Source organism: Sorex fumeus, unplaced genomic scaffold (assembly GCF_029834395.1).
Source record: "Sorex fumeus unplaced genomic scaffold, SorFum_2.1 ptg000122l, whole genome shotgun sequence".
In the NCBI taxonomy this organism is placed as follows: Eukaryota; Metazoa; Chordata; class Mammalia; order Eulipotyphla; family Soricidae; genus Sorex; species Sorex fumeus.
In genome coordinates, this window is record NW_026606179.1 from 25,969,996 (window position 1) to 25,992,500 (window position 22,505).

The 22,505-nt window shown below is 49.0% G+C and overlaps 1 protein-coding gene across 9 annotated transcripts in view; it reads right to left on the reverse strand.

Moving 5' to 3' along the window:
- ZNF536 (zinc finger protein 536) overlaps positions 1-22,505 on the reverse strand; it is a 440,212-nt gene that overhangs the window by 153,069 nt on the left and 264,638 nt on the right. For 7 of the 9 annotated variants that reach the window (XM_056135847.1, XM_056135842.1, XM_056135843.1 and 4 more), the window contains 2 exons: positions 5,059-5,211; positions 519-572 (listed from right to left, as the gene is read on the reverse strand). The exons of 1 other annotated variant lie outside the window; for it this stretch is intronic. In XM_056135847.1, the coding sequence (XP_055991822.1) occupies positions 519-572; positions 5,059-5,211 (207 nt within the window). The remainder of the gene's footprint in view (positions 1-518; positions 573-5,058; positions 5,212-22,505) is intronic. One more of the 9 variants, XM_056135848.1, reaches the window with a different exon arrangement.

Below are 22,505 nucleotides of genomic sequence, written 5' to 3' on the forward strand. Positions count from 1 at the left end.
CATACACCCCCTACCCAGCAGGTGTTGGGCATTTCCCCTGCGCACAGCTAGGTGTAGCCAAAAACAAGAACAAAAATAAGGGAAAGCACCCTTTAATCGATGCAGTTTTGCAAATGCATGCCATGTGCTTTCCTAAAGCTCCTGGCTCACTCTCCGAGAAGGGAGACTAGAGACGTGTGGAAGGAAGGGGACACGCACAGCGGTCTCCAGGTACCATTGGTGCTAGGGGGCTGCTGTGAAATGGAAAAGCCACTTGCAAAAAGGAACACCTGGCCTCAGGTGTCTCCTGGGGAGGCCCAGCTAGTGATTCCATGGCACCTTTCATGCTAATGGGCAGGACACAGTGGCTGATATCCTGCTTCACCACCACCCTAAGCTCCTATGCTGCTGGGGAGACTGAGGCACATGGGGATGGATGGAGGAGGCCCTGGCCTCAGGTTGGGCTGAGTCAGGGGGAAAGGAGGAGCCAGGCGCACAGTACTTCCCTTGGAAATCGCCGGGAGGTTGCATCAACACACCTTGTGGGTACAAGTCACTTCCTTTCCTCCTGCTGGTTAGGGTGTGGACACACACTGTCAAAGAAATGGTGCATTAATTGCCTAAACCAAGCCAGAAATTCACCCCCAAATTGCAAGACAACCCAGGGGTTAGGAGAACAGGAATCCAAGGGAGGCAGCTCTGAGTTACAGCCCAGAACCCAGGGCAGGACCAGTCTGGCTTCCTGGGCGGGCTGGAACCTGTCCCCAGGACTTATGAGAGCTGTTCCATGCCCTGCTGTGCTTGCACTGTCCACTGGGATCGGCTGCTGAGGCCAGCAGGTGGCCGGCATGCTGTGTAGACCGAGCACTAAGTCCCAGGATGCCCTCTGCAGGGCACGCAGCCCTCTGGGAGACTGTCCCACTCTGAGTCCCGGGTTGCTGTCTTTAGGACACACATGGCCCTCTACCCATGCTGCCCCCGGGACCCCAGGAGACCACCACAGGCATCCCCGGGGGCGGGGGGGTTGGAGTCCCTCAAGCAGTTCCGGCTTGGGCCAGACCCGCACACACAGTGTCTCCAGATGAACAAACCACTGGTCTGTGGAGAGGGGAAAATGGACGGGATTTGTTTTTAATTAGTCCTTGCGCTCATTGCCTCCAAGTTCTCAGGAGGGAGGGGGCTCATGACATTCCACACAGGGGTCACTGTTGAGACACAAGTTCCTCTGGAAACCTAACAAGGGGGGGCGGAGAGGGTCTGCCTGGGGCACCCAAGGAGCAGGAGTCACCCGCTGCAGGGACCACTCAGCCCCACCTGCTTCCTGGACACCAATAGGTACTCGGACCCTGGAAGAACCCCTAAGGTAGGACTGTTGGATGGGGGGTAGTGGGCAAGGTGAGTCCAGGGACACCCACGAGTCCCAGCCTTGGGAAGCTGCAGGTGGGGTGCAATGCTGTCAGCTGCAGGCCGGGGAGCCCAGGCATTTGCTTCAGGATACTCTGGGGCGTCTGCAGGATGCCGTGGCTGAGGGTGACAGAGTCAGCAGCCTGTCCTCCCCAGATGGTGTTGCTGACTGCCGAAGACCCTGACAGAGCTGGAGGCAGAGTGAGGACACCCTGATCGCCCTGAGCTGGACCCTGGGACTCACATGGTCCTCGGAGCAGATCTCAGACCCCTGTCCTCCAGGTCTCCCACTGTCAGCCCTGAACCGCTCCGCCCCCATAACCAATGAGTCATTGCTTATATTCTTCTTCCTCCCCCGTCCCTCTCTGCCTCTCTCTCTCTCTCTCTCTCTCTCTCTCTCTACATATATCCACATATATATAGATATACACAGATGACCATATGTGTACATATTTTATGTATTTAGATCAATCAGTTGATTGATCAGATAGATCATTCTGTGTGTAGACAGATGATAGATATGTAGACATCTGGTAGATAATCTCAACCTCCCCTTGGTGGACAGCAATGAATGTCTGCCTGCCTAAAGGGAGTGACCTCTCAGATTCAAGGGCCCTGGAGGTCACCTATGTCCTCTGTCTCTTGGTATTCTGGCTGGAACTCAGGGGCCGGCAGCAATCTAGCTGCCTGCATGGTCTCCTAGCCCAGGTGTTCAAGTCACCATCTGGGGCACCCACTGGGTGCTTCTCCAGCAAGCCAGGGCTGGAGGGAAATAGAGAGGAATGAACTTGAGTTAATTCTATGGAGTCACAAGGGAAAGTGGATTTTATACGTGGATTTTTATCCATGGATGTTATATGATCACGACTTCTCATAAAAAATGGAAAAGGACAGAAATATGTAGAGAATGTACTGCCTCATATCCCAACCAATTAAAATATATTATGCAATGGATTGTATACACTGGATTACTGTACACTGTGTTTCTCCTGTGCTCCTATAGGTCCATTATGGACAAATCTGCAAAGATGCCATTCTGGAAAACTCTATTCTGTCTCTCAGGCTGCTGTCCCCCAGTCACGTCACTTGGAAATACAGGCCACGCAGGGAGAAGGCAGGGTGGCACGTCCCCACACCTGCAGGTCTACATGAACTCATCCATTAGCAAGTAACTTGATTTTGATTTCTAATTGCTCCAGTAATCTACACTTTTACATTGTCCTAATGGATGTTTACTTTGGTGATTTATAACAGGTTATGCTTTCTTTTCCATGCAAACACACAAGTGTAAACATTTTCCAACTCCTTTGTTCTTTTGATAAAGAGGAAACTGATCTTTAACTGGTTACCATGTTGCCTTTTACACTGAAAATGCTGTTGGGGTGAGTGGGGGTGATGTTTCCAATGCTTCTGTCATTTCCTTCTTTATTGTGGGAAGGTTCTAGAATGGCCCTGTCTTGCTGCTCTCTGGTTTACTGACCCTCAGAATCGTGTGAAGCAAACATTCAGAAAACAATCTCTCAAGTTTTTTAATGTCCCAGAGCAGTATCTACACAGCTCAGCAGAATTTTCACTGTCTTTGGTCCTAATTTTCCCAGAATATCCTGTGACATATGTCCTCTGCCCCAAAGGCAGCGGGTGGTTGGGGGGTAGCAGAGAGTCAGCAGAGCTCCTTCCTTTTGGGGAGTTATTCACCCTTTTCCTGATCCAGAGTTCCTCACTATAGGTGAATCCAGCTGGGCACCTGGTCTGCAGTGGCCACTGTCCACCCTCCCTTGGGCATCCCAGAGACCAGTTTGCATACCTCCAGGACCACATGTTGCCTGGGGAGGAGAGTAGCCACTGCAGTGACCTGGGCAAAACCAGCAATAAGAGGAAAGGTTTCACTGTGATGGGGCTTGGTGCCCAACTCTGAAGGAGAGGGAGCGAGCCAGGGCACCTGAACTGGCAGAGATGTTCCCGGGCTCCTGGGCACAAATTCAGGGACCCCTCATTCAGCAGGCTCTTTGAGAGAAGGGGAAAGGGCTTCCGATCGCAACAGCAGGAAGATCAGCACTTGCCATTTGTGGCTACCATGCCGAGGCGTCTGGTGGGGGTGGGGGTGTGACCAAAACCGACACAAAAAAAGGTTTCCCCCAGGAAGGTGGCACAAGACGAGAAGTCTCAGCGACAGCTTCACTACCTTATTCTTCCTTATTCTCCACCTTCCCAAAGAAAGGGATTTCTCCCCAATGACGCCGAGGTGTGTGGATGGGCCCAGGGGTTCTCTGGGAATTCACATCACATCCCTGACAAGATCACCGCTGTTTGTTCCACCGGGGAGAGGAGAATGGCACAGAGGAAAAAGACGAGCAAGCGGGGTGTTCTGCTGAGGAAAAGAACACAACGTTCCCAGCGGAGTTCAGGACTTCTCTGGGAGGCGCAGCGAGGCGCCCCCACTGCTGCTCAGCCCCCGTGAGCAGCTGGAGGAGGAACATCGTGAGAGTGTGTGTGTGCGGGGGGGGAGGGGGTGCCAAGGGGCTGCAGCAGGCCCAGCCCCCCTGTGTGGAGGCACAGAGAGCGGGCTGTGGAGGAAGAGTTGCTGAGGAGGAAGAGGGTGTGAGCAGGGTGTGGGGGAGGATGTGACTCTGCTGACTGGCTGGGAAACGCCCTTCGTCCTGCAGGGGACACGCTCGAGGACTCCAGAAGAGACGGCAGCAGGCTGCCCACCGCGTGCCCACCCATCCTCCAGGCTGCTCTTGGGTCCGGGAATATTTGCGGGTGCCCGGTGGGGGACTCCTCCTCTTGAACCACACACTCCTCACTGGTGCCCCTACGCACTAAACATCCTGCATAACCCTGAGCTTTATTGATTCCTTGGGAAATAGACCACAATTATTTTTGAAAATAGATGGCATATTTGTCTATCCTCTGAAGCAGCTCATGCGCCGATAGATAAAGTGTCAGGAGGAAAAAAATCAAAGAAAATGGAGGTGTCCATATCTCACATAGATTTTTCTTTGTATTGGCAACGGACAAACAACTAGCAGAGATGCTGAAAAGCAGCGTGAGGGAGAGAGACAAGGCTGGGAGACCAGGGGAAGCCCTTGCCCAAAGTGGCCGGGGGCGACCCGAGAAGCTCAGTAGCCACGCCTTGGGCTTGATGCGGAGGGCACGTCAATTCTTCTCTGGAAGGGATTCAAGGCCAATTTCACAGCATGTGAGGGGAGGCTGCTGCCTGTCCAGCCTAGGAAAGGTCAGAGGGACCCCACCAGCCCCAAAGCCACTTCTCCTTGCATGAGGGAGCCACTGAGTTCCCTGTGCAACACGAGAGCCAGCGCGGGGTTCCCCACACTCCTGGCCCCCTTGACTCCAGAGACTCCCAGTCCCCCTCAGAGTGACTTCTCCACTCCAGGAGGAAGTGCTCACTGGATTTCTGGTGCCTCAGAGAAAGAGAGAACAGCAACCTCAAAAGCCAGGGCCTCAGAAGAGCTAGGTCATTGGGAGGGTGGCCATGAGGAAGACGTGTGTGTGTGTGTGTGTGTGTGTGTGTGTGTGTGTGTGTGTGTGTGTGTCACAGTGCACGGAAGACAGGCCCCTAGAGAACCTGAGAGTGTCCAGTGTCGGGGACAGGACGGGCCTGAGGGCGGGCCTGCGGGCCTCCCCGCGCTGGGCACTGCGCCCCCGATGGCTCACCTGTGTGTATCCTCAGGTGAACCTTTAGGTGATGGGATGTCCGGAAGGTTTTCCCACAGTAGGGGCAGTCCTTCATGGCCGAGCCCAGGCTCCTGTCGCGAAGCAGCGCGGGCTGCTGGACGCCGGCAGCTCTCCCAGCCTCCTCGCCAATGTCTGCAGCGGAGGAGAAACGTTCTCACATCACTTCAGCACATGTCAGGAGTTGTTCGCACCAAAACTGCTAACACCACATAAAGTTAAACATGTCAATACTACACCTGTCTGTTTCATTCTTTCAATCTGACAGAATGCTGACAATTCATGTATTTTCTTGTTATTCTCTTAAATTATTTCATCTTTCCTATCATCATTTTAAGCAGCATATGGTACCTTTATATTGAACTGAATTAAACAAGAAAAGAAACAGCTGTGTCAGCAGCTGGTTTGATTTCTTCTTTTGCTTAGCTCCTATTAAATAATTTTTTTCAAAAGTTTAAAAATGTTGGTGTTTGTGGAATCTGATTAATTTATAATATGGACGAGCTGGAAGTTTGCTCTAGGATCGAAATCCCATTTGCATTATATCAAGAAACAAATGAAAAAAAAAATGTGTCTCGGCTGAGTCCCTAAGACATGCCGACACACAGCTATTTTGGGACAGGAAAGAAAATTATCCCAAACTGATCATTTCTTCCTTGTGAGTCTCATATCCATTGCTGGCTCTCATGAAAGAGAGAAGGAAACGTATGGAAATGCAGTTCCACAATTAGCCCATGATAAACATATAGTGACATATTCAAAGTCATGTGCAGAAACTCAGCTGCAAAACTCCCATAAACTTGGAGCACTGCACTTAAATCTCTGTGCAGCGACTTGAGAACTCCCTCTGTAAAGTATCAATACAAATTTCCCTTCCTGCTGTTATTTGTCATGTAACCCAAACCATTAGAAAATGGAATAAAATTTACATATGTCTTCCTTCTGCCCAGAAATGATGGGACATAATAGTAAATAAAACGAAAAATATCTAGTGGTTGGAGGATGTGTCACTGCAACACCCAAGGCCTGACATCACAGTGCCAGTGAGGCGACATCAGGAAGCAGGGCAGAAATGAGGAATGAGCCTCTCAGAGCAGCAGGGCACGAAAGCCTTCTCCTCTGCCTGCCTCCTGGTCCTCCCCATGGGGCTAACGCCTGGCCCCCTTGGCACAGACCCAGGCTTCTGAGGCAGTGCATGAAGACAGGCCCCTGGAGAACCTGGTGGATCCTCACTGCCACTTCCGACCCACCCTCTCCACTGCTCAGTAGATCCACAATGAGAACAAGGGGACATCTGGGACAAAAAGCAGACCTGTGAGTTCTGCAGAGAGTGGCGTCGCCAAGATCTGTCCCTTCCAAGCTCTCGAAAATGTGAATTGCTTTTTATTCTGTAACATGCTTCCCTGATATTCTCTGCTCACTGTCAAAGGGGACAGACTTACATGCCACAAACAAGATAAAGCCAAATGCATATGACTCTGACTCTGAGCTCTGCATTTGGTCTACACGGGGCACTATCAATACCTGAGAAAAATTCTTTAAGTAAGGCTCACTTTGGCAGGGGGCATACCTGGGGGGGGGGGGGGGGGAACGTGTAGAGCCAGCAATCAAACTTGGGGCTCCTGCATACAAAGCATGTGTGGCTGTCCTTTGAGCCCTCTTCTGAGCCTAAAGGCTCACCTTTTATCTCTTTTCTCACAATAGTCTAAGTTTCCTGGGAGAGCTGTTCCGAGGGCCTAACTAACTGCCCGCATGTTCTTTCTCATCATTTTACACAGGTAGGAGAGGGCTGGTTTCACCCCATCCATCAGCCTCATCTCCTCCAGCACCGGGACTTCGGAGTAGTCACCCATATATCAGTGAAAAGCTACCAAAGAAGGCTATTGGTCAGGGTCAAGGGGCACCAGAACACATTTCAATGTGCCAACAAAATGCCAGCCCCCAAAAGCAGCCACAGTGGGGTGCTCCACCATGGAAAGAAGGTTAAGACCACCAGAATTTCCCCCAAGTTCTGTCTTTACAACCAGACAGCTGACAGCCCAGAACAATGAGCAGATGTCAGTTCCAAAGAAACCACATCCTAGGCTTCAACAGCTGGAACGCCACCCCTCCCGCCACCTACCCCTCTCCCCACCTCCCTACCCTCCACCCAAACATGCCTTGTTTGCCACCCAGTACAGCTCGGTGGGTTCTTGAGGTCAGCTCAGATGACCTCACGATCATCTAACAACAATGAGCCTGATTAAAATTCTGCCCAAGTGTTCCTGCAACCAAGTTAAGACACCCTCCTTAACTGCGAGGGCCAGGAGCCATCCATCTGAATTACAAGCAGAGTTAAGTGGCCAAGATGTTGGTGGCAGGACAGAGGCGGGCCAGCTAACTTAGAAGTGAAATGCTCAGACCCTTCTCTCTAGCTCTGCATGCCTCTGCTCCGGGCGCTCGCCAGAGCCCTTATTGAGCAGAGCAGGGCAAGGCTGTCTGAGAGTGGGGAGAGGAGAGGGTGGGGCCACTTCCCTGCCTGAACTCTGCAAGTTCTTGCCCAGGGCCTGTGGTAGATAAACAGATAAAGGCTGCCCTGCACGGCCCTGCAGAAGCTGGGATGAGCTGAGCCTTCTCCATGCCAGTCTGCGACGGCCTGGATCTGTTTTCTTTTTATCTTTCTATCTTGGCTATGTGTGGCCCAATAAAAAAAGAATAAATTTGTAAGATAAACAGCTTTCTTTGAGATTTAAGAGTCCAATTTTCACTTTATACAGAAATGGGATTTTGGGGAGGGCCAGAGGCCTATGGCGTTTACTCTTAGACTAATCCAACTAAAAAAACAAACTGCTGCACTCTGAAGGGGAATTGTGGGTGGTCCCAGGAAGTGTCTGCAGAAAAAAGCCAAGCACCAGGCAGGCTGAGGAAGCCCAAGTGAGGCACACGCACACACACGCTCACACATGCACATGTGTGCACACACACACACACACACTCACACACACACGCACACACACAAACAGGTCCAGGGGTATTCCCTGGTCTTCACAGGCGGCGGGGAACAAAGGGTCTCCACTTAGCCTCATCATACCCAACATCCCGAAGACTCGGTCAGAAGGAGTCAACTGTCCTGGGCTTTCCTTGGAATCCAGCCCTAAGAGGCTCCTGTTCAGCTCCCTGGGAGGAGAACCGAGTGAGGCTCCGCCTGACCCCACCAGGCATTCCCATGAAACAAGTGCTGGTCCAGGGCGCTGCCAGGTGGGGCCTTCCCATGCCAGTCCAGACGCAGTAGCAGGAAGGAGAGGAATGGAAGCATCAGAATGACCTCTCTGATCTTGGGTCGGAATGGATTATTTGTGCATCAGATACCCACATATCTGATTTCTTTTAAAACACACAGTATTTCTCCTTTTGCCATGTGCTAGGTATGGACAAAGGTCAGGCTCAAAGCTGCCATCTCCAAGAACAAACCCCACATATATGGTCAGATAATTTTTGACAAATGAGCCAAGAGCATGAAATGAAACTTAAGACAGCTCCTTCAATACATGATGCTGGGGGAAACTGGATAATTCCATGTGAAAAAAAAAATAGAGCTGGATCAGTCCCTCACACCTTATACAAAGGTCAATTCAAAATGAATCTGGTCTTGAAAGCAGACCAGAATTGGTAAAGTGTAGTGAGGAAAATAGAGGCAGAACACTCCAACACCTGGACCTCAATGGTATTCAATGATACTATGCCACTGGCAATGAATAATAGAATAAGCAAAAGGGACTACATGAAGTTAAATTTTCTGCATGGCAAAGGAAAGATTAGTTAAAACTAAAAGACAGTTAACTTAATGGAAGAAGATATTTGCGTTGAACATACCAGATAAAGGGTTGATATTCAGGATATATATATACATATATATATATAGTACTCAACAAAGATCAACAATAAAAAAATCAAAAGAAACTAGAGAAAGTGAGAGAAGAAAAAGAAGAAGAAGAAGAAGAAGAAGAAGAAGAAGAAGAAGAAGAAGAAGAAGAAGAAGAAGAAGAGGAGGAGGAGGAGGAGGAGGAGGGGGAGGGGGCAGGGGGGAGGGGGGAGAGGGGGAGGGGAAAGAGAAGAAAAATGCTTGCCATAGAGTAGGGTGTAGGGAGAAGTAAACTTGGGACATTGGTAGTAGGAAATGTACACCAGTGAAGGGACAGGTATTGGAACATTATATGACTGAAACCCAATCATGAACAACTTTTTAATTGTGTAGTTCACGGTAATTCTATTAAAATAAATAAATAAATAAAACTCCATAAAAATGGGAAGAGCAAATGAATAGAGACTTCCCTGAGGAAGACCAATGGATGGCCAACAGGCACATGACAAAATGTTCACCATCACTTATTGGGAAATCCAAATCAAGACAACAATGAGATATCATCTTACACTAGTGAAAATGTCACATATCAAAAATACTGGGAACAATCTGTGTTGGCAGGGATGTGGTGTAAGAGGAACTCTTATTTATTGCTGATGAGAATGTTATCTGGTCCAATCTTTATGAAAAAATTGTATGTAGATATATCTCTGTAAATTAAAAATCAGTCTGCCACATGATATAGCAATTTCACTTCTGGATATCTACCCCAGGGCACACACACAAAAATGGATTTAAAAAAGACATATGTCCGCCATTATTTATTGCAGCACTTAATACAGAAGGTAAGATATAGAATCAACCTAGATGTTCAAAGATGAATAAGTGGATCATAAAAATGTGGTATATATACACAATGGAATACTATGCAGCTGTAAGGAAAGATGAAATCCTGCAATTTGCTGCAGCATGGATGAAACTGGAAGATATCGTGTTAAATAAAGCAGAAGAAGGACAAACACAGGATAATCTCACATATATGTGGTATATAGAATAATTGAACAAGAAAATGCAATGTTTGAAAGAAGGATGCAGAGATCACCCTTGGCTACAGACTATAGAGCAGTTAAAGAAATCTTAGGCAGGGTTAGAGAAGATAGGCAGGAAGTGACAGTGGGCAGCGGTCATGAGGACATTGGTGGTGTAAAGAGTGGCATATAATAATCCAAACCACAGAATCAAAGACACTGAAAACAAGAGATGCAAACTTCAGCAACCAAATGTAGAAAGGTGCATGGAATGGGATGATGGAATGGGAGAAGGAATCTGGGAACACCTTGATAGAGAGAAGTTGACACTGGTGGTGGGACTGGTGATGGAACACTGTATGTCAAAAACCCAACTATGAATAATTTTGTAATTTACAGTGCTTTAACTAAAGAAAATTTGAGGGCGGGGAGGTGCATGTCAAGGTTGAAGGCTAGGGATGAGGGTGACAGGATGGGAGGGAATCTGGGAATCCTGAAAGAGGAAGAAGACATTGGTGGTAGAATTAGTGCTGGAACATAGTAGGTCTAAATCCCAACTATAAATAACTTTTTGTAAAACATGGGGCTTTAATAAGATTTTTCTAAAAACTAAAATAAAGATAAATGTGTAAAGCAAGGAAAAATGGTCCTCTCCACTCTTTGCTAGGAGGGAAAGAAGGAAAGGCTGCCCAGTTCCTACACTCAGGAGGGTCCTGGGCAGAGGCATCTGGCTACAGGGTGTGGGGAGCGCTTCCCCCCCTCCCCCACCCCTGGGTGCTCCAAGCTCAGCTCTGCAACAATTAGGGCAATAGCTAGTACAACAACTCTCCCATTAAACAACATGGGAGCTATTCTTCAGAAAAGAGGGTCCTCTATGACAGCAGCAAACACAGGGAGCCCTTCCAGACTCTTCTTTAAACCAAGTGAACCGGAAGAGGCACCAAAATCTCTGTCAACCTTCTCCTGCTCCTACCAGCTGGGGGTGACGTTTGCCCAAGGGATTAAAAAAAAAAGAACTAAAACATTTCAAATTGTGTTTCCAAAGATATATTTGGGGGACATCAGCAAATGATCTCTGACTTTTGTTATCTCTAAATCAGAAATCAGATCTCTTTCACTTACTTTTGCTGCTTCAATCCTCCTGACCATAACAAGATGGTTTTAGGTGCCTTCCTCACAAGGAGGAGGTACTATTGACTCTGAAGGCTGGAGGAGAAGCCAGTGGATTAAAATGGCCACAGATCATTCTAGAGCCCTCATTATCAACTTATAGACAAAGAATCAGCTGCTGAGAATGACAGACAACTTTCTGAAAGCCTAGACATGCATATTGACTATAATCAGCACTCGTCTAAAGTCAACTCCGAGATTGGCTGTCTTGCTTCCGATAGGATTTGAATTGATAGGTAGGTGCCTCACTACACACTTACAGTTACTCATATAATAACATATTTGGATATCGGTTTCTGAGATATTTTTGTATCTTCAGGTAGATTTCTCCCAGGGAATCTTTGAAACTGAGCTCTCCCAATACCTATTGATGGGAGTCACAGTTTGCCAGGATGGCTGACTCAGAGTGGGGAGAAGGAAACTTCTCTTTCTGCTTCCCCTTCCTGACATCCGTTGTCCCAAAGCATACCTTTCCCTCTCCTGTTCCTGGGCCACCGCTGACCCAGGAAGACCGACTTCCCAGCTTCTTGGAACCTCGAAGCCATGGAAAAGCTCCAAGCTCATCCCAGGTGGTTTGCCAACCCTCACTTCTTATCTCCAGCCTCCTGAAAACCTGGAATCGGTCTAAAGAGGAGAGGAAATGAGTGAAAGGATGGAAAGTGCTCCTCACCAGGCACCACATTTCCCAACCAGTTGATTACTTCTGGTCAACAGCGAGAGGAAACAGTGCTACGCTGCCTCCCTATTATCCCCCACAGCCTTGCATCACCAGAAGAAAACAGCAGAAGCATAAATGGACGATTCTGTGCTCCCGGTCCCTAAGTTACCAGATGGATGGAGCCAATCCAGGCCAGCTTTCACAGGAATGAGAGGTAAATCCTGGCTCTGTTTAACCACCAGGATCTGGAGAAGGCCTTAGGGAGTGGGGATGACTAAGAGTAAACCTACCAGTGAAGTCTTCGGGGTTTATAGCCAATCTTCCAGGCAGACCTATTAATTCACAGAACAATGGAGGGAGAGGACAAGACTCCAGGAGCGAGAAGCCAAAAAGAGGCAAAATGAGACAGAAAAAGAGAGGGAGGAGAAAGGTTTCTCTTCGTATGGTGAAAGCCTTCTCGGCTCTCAGTTCATCCCAACTGCCAGACAAATTTGCCCTTCGTATACTTTTAAAGTACTTTTCAGAAAGATTTCCAGAAAGAAAGTATAGTAAGAGCAATGACTATGATGAAGAAGAAGAAGAAGATGATGATGATGATGATGTAGTCTCCCGTGAAAGGAGAGCTACCCTAGCCACGTCACCGCTATACAGTCTGTCTACCTGAGCATTTCTGCTTGATGACATCAAATGCCACGGCATTTTAATTTCGATGGCACCTCTGGTATTAACAGTAAACACACTTTCCCAGATGAGTCGTGCAGCTAATTCTGAGAGTCTGCCTGTGCAAAGAGCATCTCACAGCCACAGCGATCACTTCACTAATGAAGAGAAAATGATTAGTGGAGTGTAAGAGGTGAGCAGGACACACACACACAGACACACACACACACATACCACACCACACCACACCACACCACACCAACCACAAATTACTTCTTAATCTCTTTGCCTGCATACAGCAATGCTGTAAGAACTTTCTAGGGAAGAAGAAATAGTTATCACCTTGGAGAAAGTCCAAAAGAATGTATAGTTCTGGTTAAAACTTCATGTTTTTCTCTAATTCTGAAAAATTTAAAATTAACAGACTCTTGTGGTAGAGAGGATCTGGATAAATAAAAAGCTGCTTTTATTTAAAACATTTTTTAATTAAGGGCTTGCAGAAAATTATAATATGACTCTAAACAATTCTACTTACTCTTGGAAGATGAAGCTCATGCTTGGGCCAGTGTTAATTTGGTGTCTCTGTTGTTTCATCAAAGATCTCTTGGGTTTACAATGGCCATATATAGTCATGCTCAGCGGTTAGGCATTAATATGGATTGGCAAACGCATTTGTTTAAAGAGAGAACTATTTCAGAGACGGTGTCCACTTGTGGGGTGGCGACAGCAGTTCCCTTTGAGGCATTAGGGTCAGGGCTGGGCTGGCCAGGCCTCCCTGTGGGGTGGTGCAGTGCTGGAATGTTCTCTATCACTGACTTTCCTCACCTCCGACCTAAACTCCAAACTGTGTGGGGCTCCGTTTGCTTTTGGCAAGATAGGATTTCTAGAACTGGGGAAATAGGTCATTAAAAGGCTAAAATTTGGAGGAAAAAAAATATAAGATACTAGCATCTCAAATAGCTTCTCTAAAGCAACATTTTGATGAGTTAAGTGAAAATGAATCAGAAACACATGGATTAAATTTCCCTTAAAATACACAAGTGCTTCAGCATCAAGCAGTATGGGCCAAATATGTTTCTGCTTTTACCCAGCCCAGAGCCCTTGCTTAATTGTTCCGGGAGTGTGTGGAAGCCCCCCACCGCTGCTGATTGGGCCACCCATGGGGTCTCTTCCCTTTGGCCCTGGGTGACAAAGCTGCTGCTGACAGCCTCCTCTGCGCTCCCGGGTCTCCGGCTCTCTGACTGTCGACGTGCTGGGTCTCTTCAGTCAGCAGCCTGAGACCCGCCAAGGGCCACTGTGGCCGGGATTGGAGAGCTAGTCAGGACCACTCCAGGGAGGAGACCTCCGAGGACTCTGGTGAGCTTCCCTCTAGCCTGGTGGGGACCTGCCGCTGCTGTCACAGCACAGAGCAATTCCCTCGTGAAGTGACCTGGGTCAGGGGACAGGAGAATGACTAGAAGGGGTTGCCTGGACAGCACCATCTTCTCTCAGGAAATGTCCAGCTCCTGAAGGGGGCCCTGGCTTCATGCTTCTAAGAAAACTTCTAGATCTGCTCCTTCTCGTGGACTCTTAACTGCTGAGACATGCCCCTCATCACCCTCCTGGGGTGCCCTGACTTTGCCCCACCTCTAAACCCAATGTGGGACTCCCCACTTCTGCTGATTCCATCTCCTGGAACTCCTGCCCTGGATTCACGTGGCCAGACTTAGGTCCCCAACGCAGCTCCCTTGGGAGGCCTCCGAAGGGACACCCAGGTGCACGCCCCACAGCTCTCCCTGCTATGCTATCGCTCACATCACCCTCCGAACCTGCAAATGACCTCACATGTTGATATCCTGCTGATAGCCCCCTCCCCCACACACACACCAATGCCACGGGACTAAAGGTCTGTGCTGCTTGAACTCAGACCCCAGCCACATGGGAGCTCTCAGAGGACTGCATGGGATTCATGACATACTCCTTTCAATAAATCAAAGAATCAGATGAAGCAAGCAAATTGGAGGCCATAGGTTCCTGCTTGTGAGGAGGATGCTGCTTTGAGTAGCCTGGGAACAAACTGGCACCAGGCACTAGAAAGCAGTAAAACTGCTTAGTGACTTCAGTGAGATCCTGGAGGGATGGGCAGGAGGTCAGGGGAATAATCACGAAGGCTGCCTGGAGGAGGTAGCCTCTGGGTCTCTTCCAGTTTTCTCTCTATCCAGGTGGAAGAAACCATGAATACACAATTATAATCAGTATAACTAGGAGGGCTACACACGAGCTCTTTAGATGCTGGGGTGTGTTACTGAGGCACTTTGCACCATCTCATTTACCTACTTCCTGGCTGAGAAGGAAGATCTCAGTGCCCAGAAGAAACTGCCTCCCCTAAGTAGAAACAGACACTCATCAATAGAAGAGTTCAATGAGATAGTTGCCTAAGCAATCTATGTCTCAATTACCACTATAATTATTGCAAAGTATGTGTTTTGCCTTTTTTTATACCTTAAATTAAGTATTCCTTAAAACTACAAACTATTGCAAAGCCTCTATTTTTAGCAGAGCATAACATTCCCAAAAGATTTCTCCATAATTCATTTTCTTAAAGACATACTATCACTTTAAAGACCTCTTTAAGAGAGATGACAGCCCCTCATGTTTCGGTGGCCGGTGTGGGAAGAAGATCAGAGGGGAGGTCTGACTGCGGGCATGTCTCGAGGAATTCTTAGCGAAATGATGCGCAGAGCAAGCCGGACCAATCTGCTGTAAAATGCACTTGGTCAGTCGCCATAACTCCTGGAGCTGTGTTTCCCCAGGGGCTCCCGTTCACTGAAAGGATACGGGGTGATGGGGAGATAACCCGCCCCTGGAGACGGGTTTGCCATATTCTTCTTTAAACAAAGAAGACATCTTAAGCACCTTGCAATATCTTTCATTTAATCGTTGGCAGAAGGCAAGTCCCTGATGGACGCTGGCCTGTGTCTTTCTCTTTAACCAGCTGAGTGATCCAAGCTTTTAATATAGCCGTTCCAATTATTGTAAAAGTCATCTGGTACCTTATAACCACAAATATTGACAGTTTATTGCAAAACACACTCCTGACATTTGAAGGTCACACCATACATAATACATACTCTTTTATAAAAGTGTCTGGAACAAAGAGATACATGATAAGCAATTACCTCTCTGCGTGGATGTATGTACAGTGGGGCTGACTGGGGGTGGCACGGGAGACGGGGCGCCATTTTAACTCCTCTCTTAAGGCACATGGAGGCGTTCATGATGGAGAGTTATTGAAGGGCCTGTGGACACGCTGAAGTTGGATTGGCTGGCCGGGACTCCCTAGTGGGTCTAGGTGGTCCTCCTTTCCTGAGTTAGGGTCAGAGTGCCACTTTACCTGCATGCCCTGCCCCCCACCCCCAAAGACACTAAGCATAAGAGAGTCACAGTATGTTCTTGTTCTTTAGATTGTTCTGCATTGCTGTTGATAAATCTTCCAGGCTCAGTTCAGAGGATCCCCTCAGTCCCTCAGAGGACACTGACCACAGCTATGCTCCCACGGCCACATAAGTACCGAAACACCCATAGCAGGAAAAACCCAGCATGCGCAGGTGCTCCCTGGAGCTCTGCAGAGAACGTTCTGAGAAGGAAGAACAGCTGTAGGGCTCCTAGGGCTCCTTCCCCAAGGCAGCCCTGTCCTGCAGGCATAAAGGAAAGGCTTTGCTCAATAGCTTCATTGAGGGCAAACCAAGTGTAATTCCACACAAATAACCTAATCCATGGTTTCCTCCCCTACTCTGCAACAAGGTGAAGAATCCTCCAGTAAAGCACCCCAGGCAGAATATGGGCTTTAATTAGAAAGACTGTTAAGGACAGACCCCATGAAGGGACTGTGTGGAGGAACACAGAGACCCAGAGACTGAGGCTTGTAGACCACTCCTTGTCCACCCCCTCTCTACCCCCCCCCCCCCACTCCCCCCACACACCTTCATCTCTGGGCTTTGGAGTCATAAAAACAAGGTCCAGAACGAGGGGCAAGTTCCTGCCCTGAAAAGTCCAGCTTGGAAGCAGTTTCTCCAAGCAATTGGAGGCTCCAAGCAATTCCCCCAAGTTAGCAGTGAAAAACAATTCAGGCTGCAATTGAGCTTCGCATAGATGACAATCTTTAATCACAGATGAGGCGGCAGGGCATTAGAATCCACAACAAATTCCTTCCAATGATACCAATGGCTGTTGTTTGAAATACACATATTTGTGTAAGTAAAAATGCAAATATATAAATATACATATTTTTTAGAACTGTATTAAAATAAACAATTGGCAAACTCTTGAGATAACCAAAAGCCCTGCTAAGAGTAATTTTATTTTGATTTCTAGAATGAACGGTCTGCAATTTAAACCATGGGACCAAAATGATTTCTATAAGATGACGTGTTTATTAGCATTAAATCTCAGGAAAAGAGGGCTTCTTTATAAAGAAAACATTTTTGCATCTGAAAAGCGTGCGCATGAGGGTGTGTGTGTGTTTCTTTAAGAAGCTATTCTGTTTTAGAGGGTAGCTGGTTTGACAGGGCATCATGTGATCAGGAGGTTGCTATGGTAAATATGCATTTTTTATTGAAGAGTAAACAGTGGCAGAAAACAAGTGTCAATTGCCAGCTCTGAAGTTACTGCCATTTTTGAGCTGAGCTGACTGATCAAGCCCTTTTAATGTAAGAACCTCTATCAGAGAAACGCCAGCATTGGATGGAGAATTAAATATTTTTAAATTGATATTGAACCCTTAAATACTTTGTAGTAATAAATACCTTCCTATATAAAAATTTGTAAAGAAAACACAAGAATCTAACCATAAGAAATGATAGATCTTTCGATTTTCAAAGGAAAAAAAAAAAACCTTAGGTCTTGGCTCAGGCCACGGCAGAGAGGCACCAAGGGACAGCTGGGGCTGTAACACTGTCCAAGGTCTTGGTTCTTCGTACCTGCAGGCAGCACAGAGCTGAAGCTCTGCCTGGGAACAGTGAGTACCCTGGAGGGCTAAACCTCGGGCCAAGAGGAGGGACTTCGCTCAATACTTTCAGCAAATTTCTTCCTGGTTTCCCTCTCAGAGAGATGGGCAAGAGAATTGCTGATTTTTTTTTTTTGGTTGTTGTTGTTTTGTTTTTCACCAGAAAACTGTTTTTCTGTGATTCCCTAGGGTGACTTTCCTTGGTTATAAATCAGAATGGCTGAGGGGGACCTCTGACGGCCGCAGTGAACTATTCCTTCTTGAGCACCAGCCTTCCCTCTGGCCTGTCACTGGCGGGGAGGAAGCTGGTTCCTCCGTGGCCACCTCTGCACTTTGCAGCCGCCCGGCCGTGTGCATCCACAGCGTGTGTGGATGGATGAAGTGAGAACAAACCCTGAGCCTAGTTCCGGGCAGGACTGGCTTCCTGGGGAGCAGCTCTAACAGGAAGCTCAAGTTTGCTCATTCTTCCTTTGATCACAGATAAAAGTATCAAATGTTGGCAAGTGTCTCAAAGGGAACTTTCCAGGCTTTGGGAATCCCAGACTAATCCAAAGGAATCTTGACCAGGGAGAAGGGGCCGACTAAACAAAACGAGTATGTCCTCCAAGGGGGTCCAGGGGAGAGAGGGCACACTGGCAGCTGTGTGTGTGTGTGTGCGCACGCGCATGCGTGCCGCCGCCGCGTGTGCATGCCACCGCACGTACCAGGGGCAGGGAAGTGGCCCAGGAGCAAAGCAAATGCCCAGCCTAAACTCCAAGACACAGAGATCAGTCGGGGCCCAAGTCTGCATCTCAACTCTGTGATCGTCAGCGAACCGTTGCTGCTCCATGAGCTTCATCAATGAGCACCCAGTGTTTCACAGAACGGGGCTTCCAACCTGTGGCATTTCCTACAGAGCAGGAAGGTCACCAGCTCTGATGGGACCAGTCTAGGTCGCTTTCTGAGCCATGTGTGTCCATGCTCTTTAACTGCTGAGCCTCCGAACATACCATGAGGAAGAACAGTGTCGTCCACTTGTAGCCTCGTGTGGACCCAGAGAGGTCAGGTGACGGGATGTATCTGAAAGATCCCCAATGGACACTCACACCACAGGTCACCAGGGTCTGGTAGCAGGTTGGGACACATAGGAGCGAAGTCCACAAGGCTGTCAGCGGGCCCAGCACCCTCAGGGTAGGATCCCATGGCTTAACTAAGGAAGGTCCTTTCCCAGGGGCAAAGCCCACGGCAGGAAGCCCAGCACATGGAGCACCTCCACTGACCCCCACACATTCTGACACACTCGGCACACTGGTACCTATTGATCTTCCAGGTACCATCCTTGTGTTCTGCACGAGGGACTTGCTCCAACAGCCTGTAGGGATGAGTGGCAAGGGCAGGGAGGAGCACCTGGGGGCAGGTGGGGAGGAGGGGAGTCTATAGCATTTTCTGTAGCTCCATGCTCCCACCACATTTGCCCCCTCACTTCCAGGAAGGCCTGTGTTAGGAACTGTGTGTCCGTGTCAGTGGCATGTTCATAGTTGTGCCCCAGAGACTCTTCCTGTCTCTGACAGGCACTGGACAGTGAGATAAAGCTCCAAGAGTGTGGGGGTGCCCCAAACATCCCAAAGAGGCTCAGTGGGTTCTCCAGAGCCAGGTGAAACACCCCACCCACCCCAATCTTGATAGACACCAGTCCTCTTCAGAAACATCTGCCCACCCCCCCCACCCCCCCTCCTTCCTCAGGGGGCAGCTCTAAGTTCAGACAAAGCAAGGCCCTCCCTGCCCACCCCGACATGGGCTGTGTGATTCCCTGCTGCGTTTCTAAATCTCCCACCCACCTCCCTTCTCCTGTAATATCGGCACAGGGAAGTGCTCGATGACAGTGTGTGCATGTGTGCATGAGTGCCTGCCTATGTGCGTGCGTGCGTGCATGCGTACCTGTGTGAGTGCGTGCATGAACGATCATGCTGGAGGCAAGCCCTACTTTCCAAGGTAAGCCATCCCCCTAGGCGACTGCCACTTCGGCATTTCTGCCTTCTGGGCCAGCCCCAGGGGACTCAAGCACAGGTGGCCTGCTTGGAGCTGGGGAAGGCTATAGCTGGCTCTTGGGAAGAAAGGGGAGACACCAGACACAGGCAGTCTGCCTTCTCTGCAGCCTCAGTGCCCGCAAGCCTGCATGCTGCCAGCCAACCCACTTTTCCTGGTGTACAAGCTTCTGCTGCTACAGGGTCCCCATGGGATGCTGTGGGGTTTGCACTGCAGAGTTGACTTCCCCAGGGAAGAGACTGGCCCCCTTTCCTGAGCATTCCCACTACACCTGCCTCTCCAGACTGCCTACACAGCCTTCCTCCAGGCCGTCCCGTCCACCCTGACCCTCAAGGCAAGTCCACACAGACTGAGCTCTCTGCTGCCACAAGGCTGGCCCAGGGATGCCCATCCTCTGGCAGGGCAGTGTTGAGGTCCCAGCTGGTGGTGAGCACTGGGTCCAGCCTGGAGGCGGAGAGGGATGGACAGTACAGGGGTTTGTTCTACTTCTGAACTTTGCAGACTATGGGCCCGAGGGAGAAATATGCCTGGACCTATATTAGGGGGTCTCTTGTCTGCTCTGGGTGTAACCCCAGAATGAGTACAGAATAAATCCCCATCAGTGGACAGCCTGGGATGGTCCTTTCCCAGCCAGGAGCCCTCCAGGCTCTCTCTCTCTCTCTCTCTCTCTCTCTCTCTCTCTCTCTCTCTCTCTCTCTCTGCACCCCAATACCCTTCCCCTTCCTGTCTGTGTGTTTTACTCAGTGGTGAGTAAAACACCACTCACACTTATTGCTCATGCAAATCTCCAGTCCCCAACTTTAGCCAGGAGCTGGGTGCAGGGTTGAAGCACGCTCTCTTTTGCGTAAGGACTATCTGATAAGACAACACTAGTGCATCCAATTAGAGTCTGGTGACTCTTTCTTCAGTTTGGAAAATCACTCTTAGTTGGAAATGATCACTCTGGACAGGAACTGAGAGTTGAAAGCAAGTAAAGGGATATTCATGATAACTTTTCAGCACCTGTAGTGCAAACCATAATTCTTAAAATGAGAGAGAGAGAAAGAAAGAGAGAGAGAAAGAGAGAGAGAGAGGTGTCTGACAGAGAAGCAGGTGAGGGTGGGGGGAATTTCGAGGGGTGAGAGGTAAATTGGGGACACTGGTGCTGGGAAATTATACTGGTAGAAGGATGGGTATTGGAATGGGTATGGGTATAACTGAAACCCAATCATAAACAGCTTTGTTAAAAAAATTAATTTTAAAAAAGTGCACAAAGCTCAACATTTTCATGTAAAAGTAAACTGTGTATTAAATATTTTAAAAGTAAAAATTTGGAAAATCACTTTCCCCTTTACCTTGCTGAGCCTCTGCGTAATATCCAGGCAGAGCTGCCTTCACCAAGTCCTGCCACGCTATATTTCCACCCCATCACCAACAGAGACAACTAAATGTTGCAAGGTTATTCAAAACTCCTGCCCCTTATCCTCTGTCTTCTCCTTAGGGGAAAATTGCGCAGGAATACATTTCCTCATCTGTATGTTAAAGCACGCTTATAATCCACCTATCATGATTGCAATTTTGGGAATCAAAACGGAGATCCAAAACAGCAGTGTGATCTACATTTTAGCCACATACATTATAATAAATTAAGCCAAAGAAAGAGTTCTGCATTAACTCTCGCTCTGTTCCTTTAATTCCTTCTAAGAACACTGGGCAGCCTCTCCCACTGCTCCCCTGCCTGTTGCCCAGTGCCGTCTGCTGCCGCCTTTAACTGCCCCCCTCCCCACCTGCCTGCCTGGAAAGGGAGGTTACAGGTGTCACCTGTGTGGCCAGCTGAGGCCGGTGCCCTGTCCTGAATGCTTGAAGTGTTGCCTGCATCAGCCTCCATGTCACAGGTTCCAAGATGCAGAGAGCTGCCCGGACAGAGGCAAACTGACCCAACAGGGCAGCACTGATTGAAGCCTGACATCGCGAGAGCTGGGGCAATCCAGGGGGAACCTGAGTATGACCCCCCGATCCAGCTCAGCTCCTGGGCCCACTCCTGCAGCAGCAGAAGTCTGGGGGCACGGGATGACATCCGAGTCACAAAACACTGGTCATGTGCACTGGTCACATGGTGTTCTCATTTGCTCAGTTTGTATCTAACATTGACAGACTCGGGGCATTGCACAGAAAATGCTGCTCTCCAGCTTCTCAGAGCCACTGTCCTTTCAGAGTGGCCGGGAAAACAGGGGTGTCTGCAGGCAGGGCAGAAGTGTTCCCTCGGGCTCCTTCCCTGACCTGGTTGTTCCACCCCGCCTGCCGGCCTGGCACTGAATTCCCCATCTCTGCTGCCATGATCCCACACCCTTTCCACCTCGGAAGAAGGCCTCACGAACCCCAGTTGAGCAAATAAGGCAGAAGCCTCCTGACTAATTCTCATAATTATGATGGGTCTATTATTTCAAAGTCAGCGATGATTGTGGGGTCAGGTGCCCGGAGGAAGAGGGAGAGAAAATACTTTAAAGTGATAGCAAATATCCTTTGATTCTTTGCTATCATACCAAATTGCAACCAGAAATGCGGAAATGTGCTCACGGCCTTCGTCGGATTTCAAAGAAGCCTCGGTGAAAAGGGCGGTGATTCAAGGCGTAGGGGAGGCACAGTGGGCAAAACCCTGTTCCAGGACATCAAAGGGACTCTGGGGACTCCGACTCCAAGGCCACACTGACCTGAAGCCCTCTTTTGCCTGTGTCTGCCTCACCTGACTCACCTGTCTTCTCTGGTGTGGCCGACCCCCCCTTTCTGCCTCCACAGCTTCCTGCTGCCTCCTTCAGTGGCCTCCCAAGCATCCCTGTTCTCTTATGGACTTTTCTACACAATGGTCTAGGCTGTTTTCTAACATCTCCCAGGTGCTATCACCAGGATGGCGACATAAACGCCGATGGAGGAGGCCAAGTGCGGGCTGGCCTGTGGAGTCACACAGTGGACACAGGCAGGCTGGCTGTTCCCTTGTGAAAGATCCTGTATGCTCTCCTCCAGGGCCCTGATGCTCTTACCGAGGTGATGGTGGTCACTTCAGACTCTGGGCCTCCTCCTTTCCCT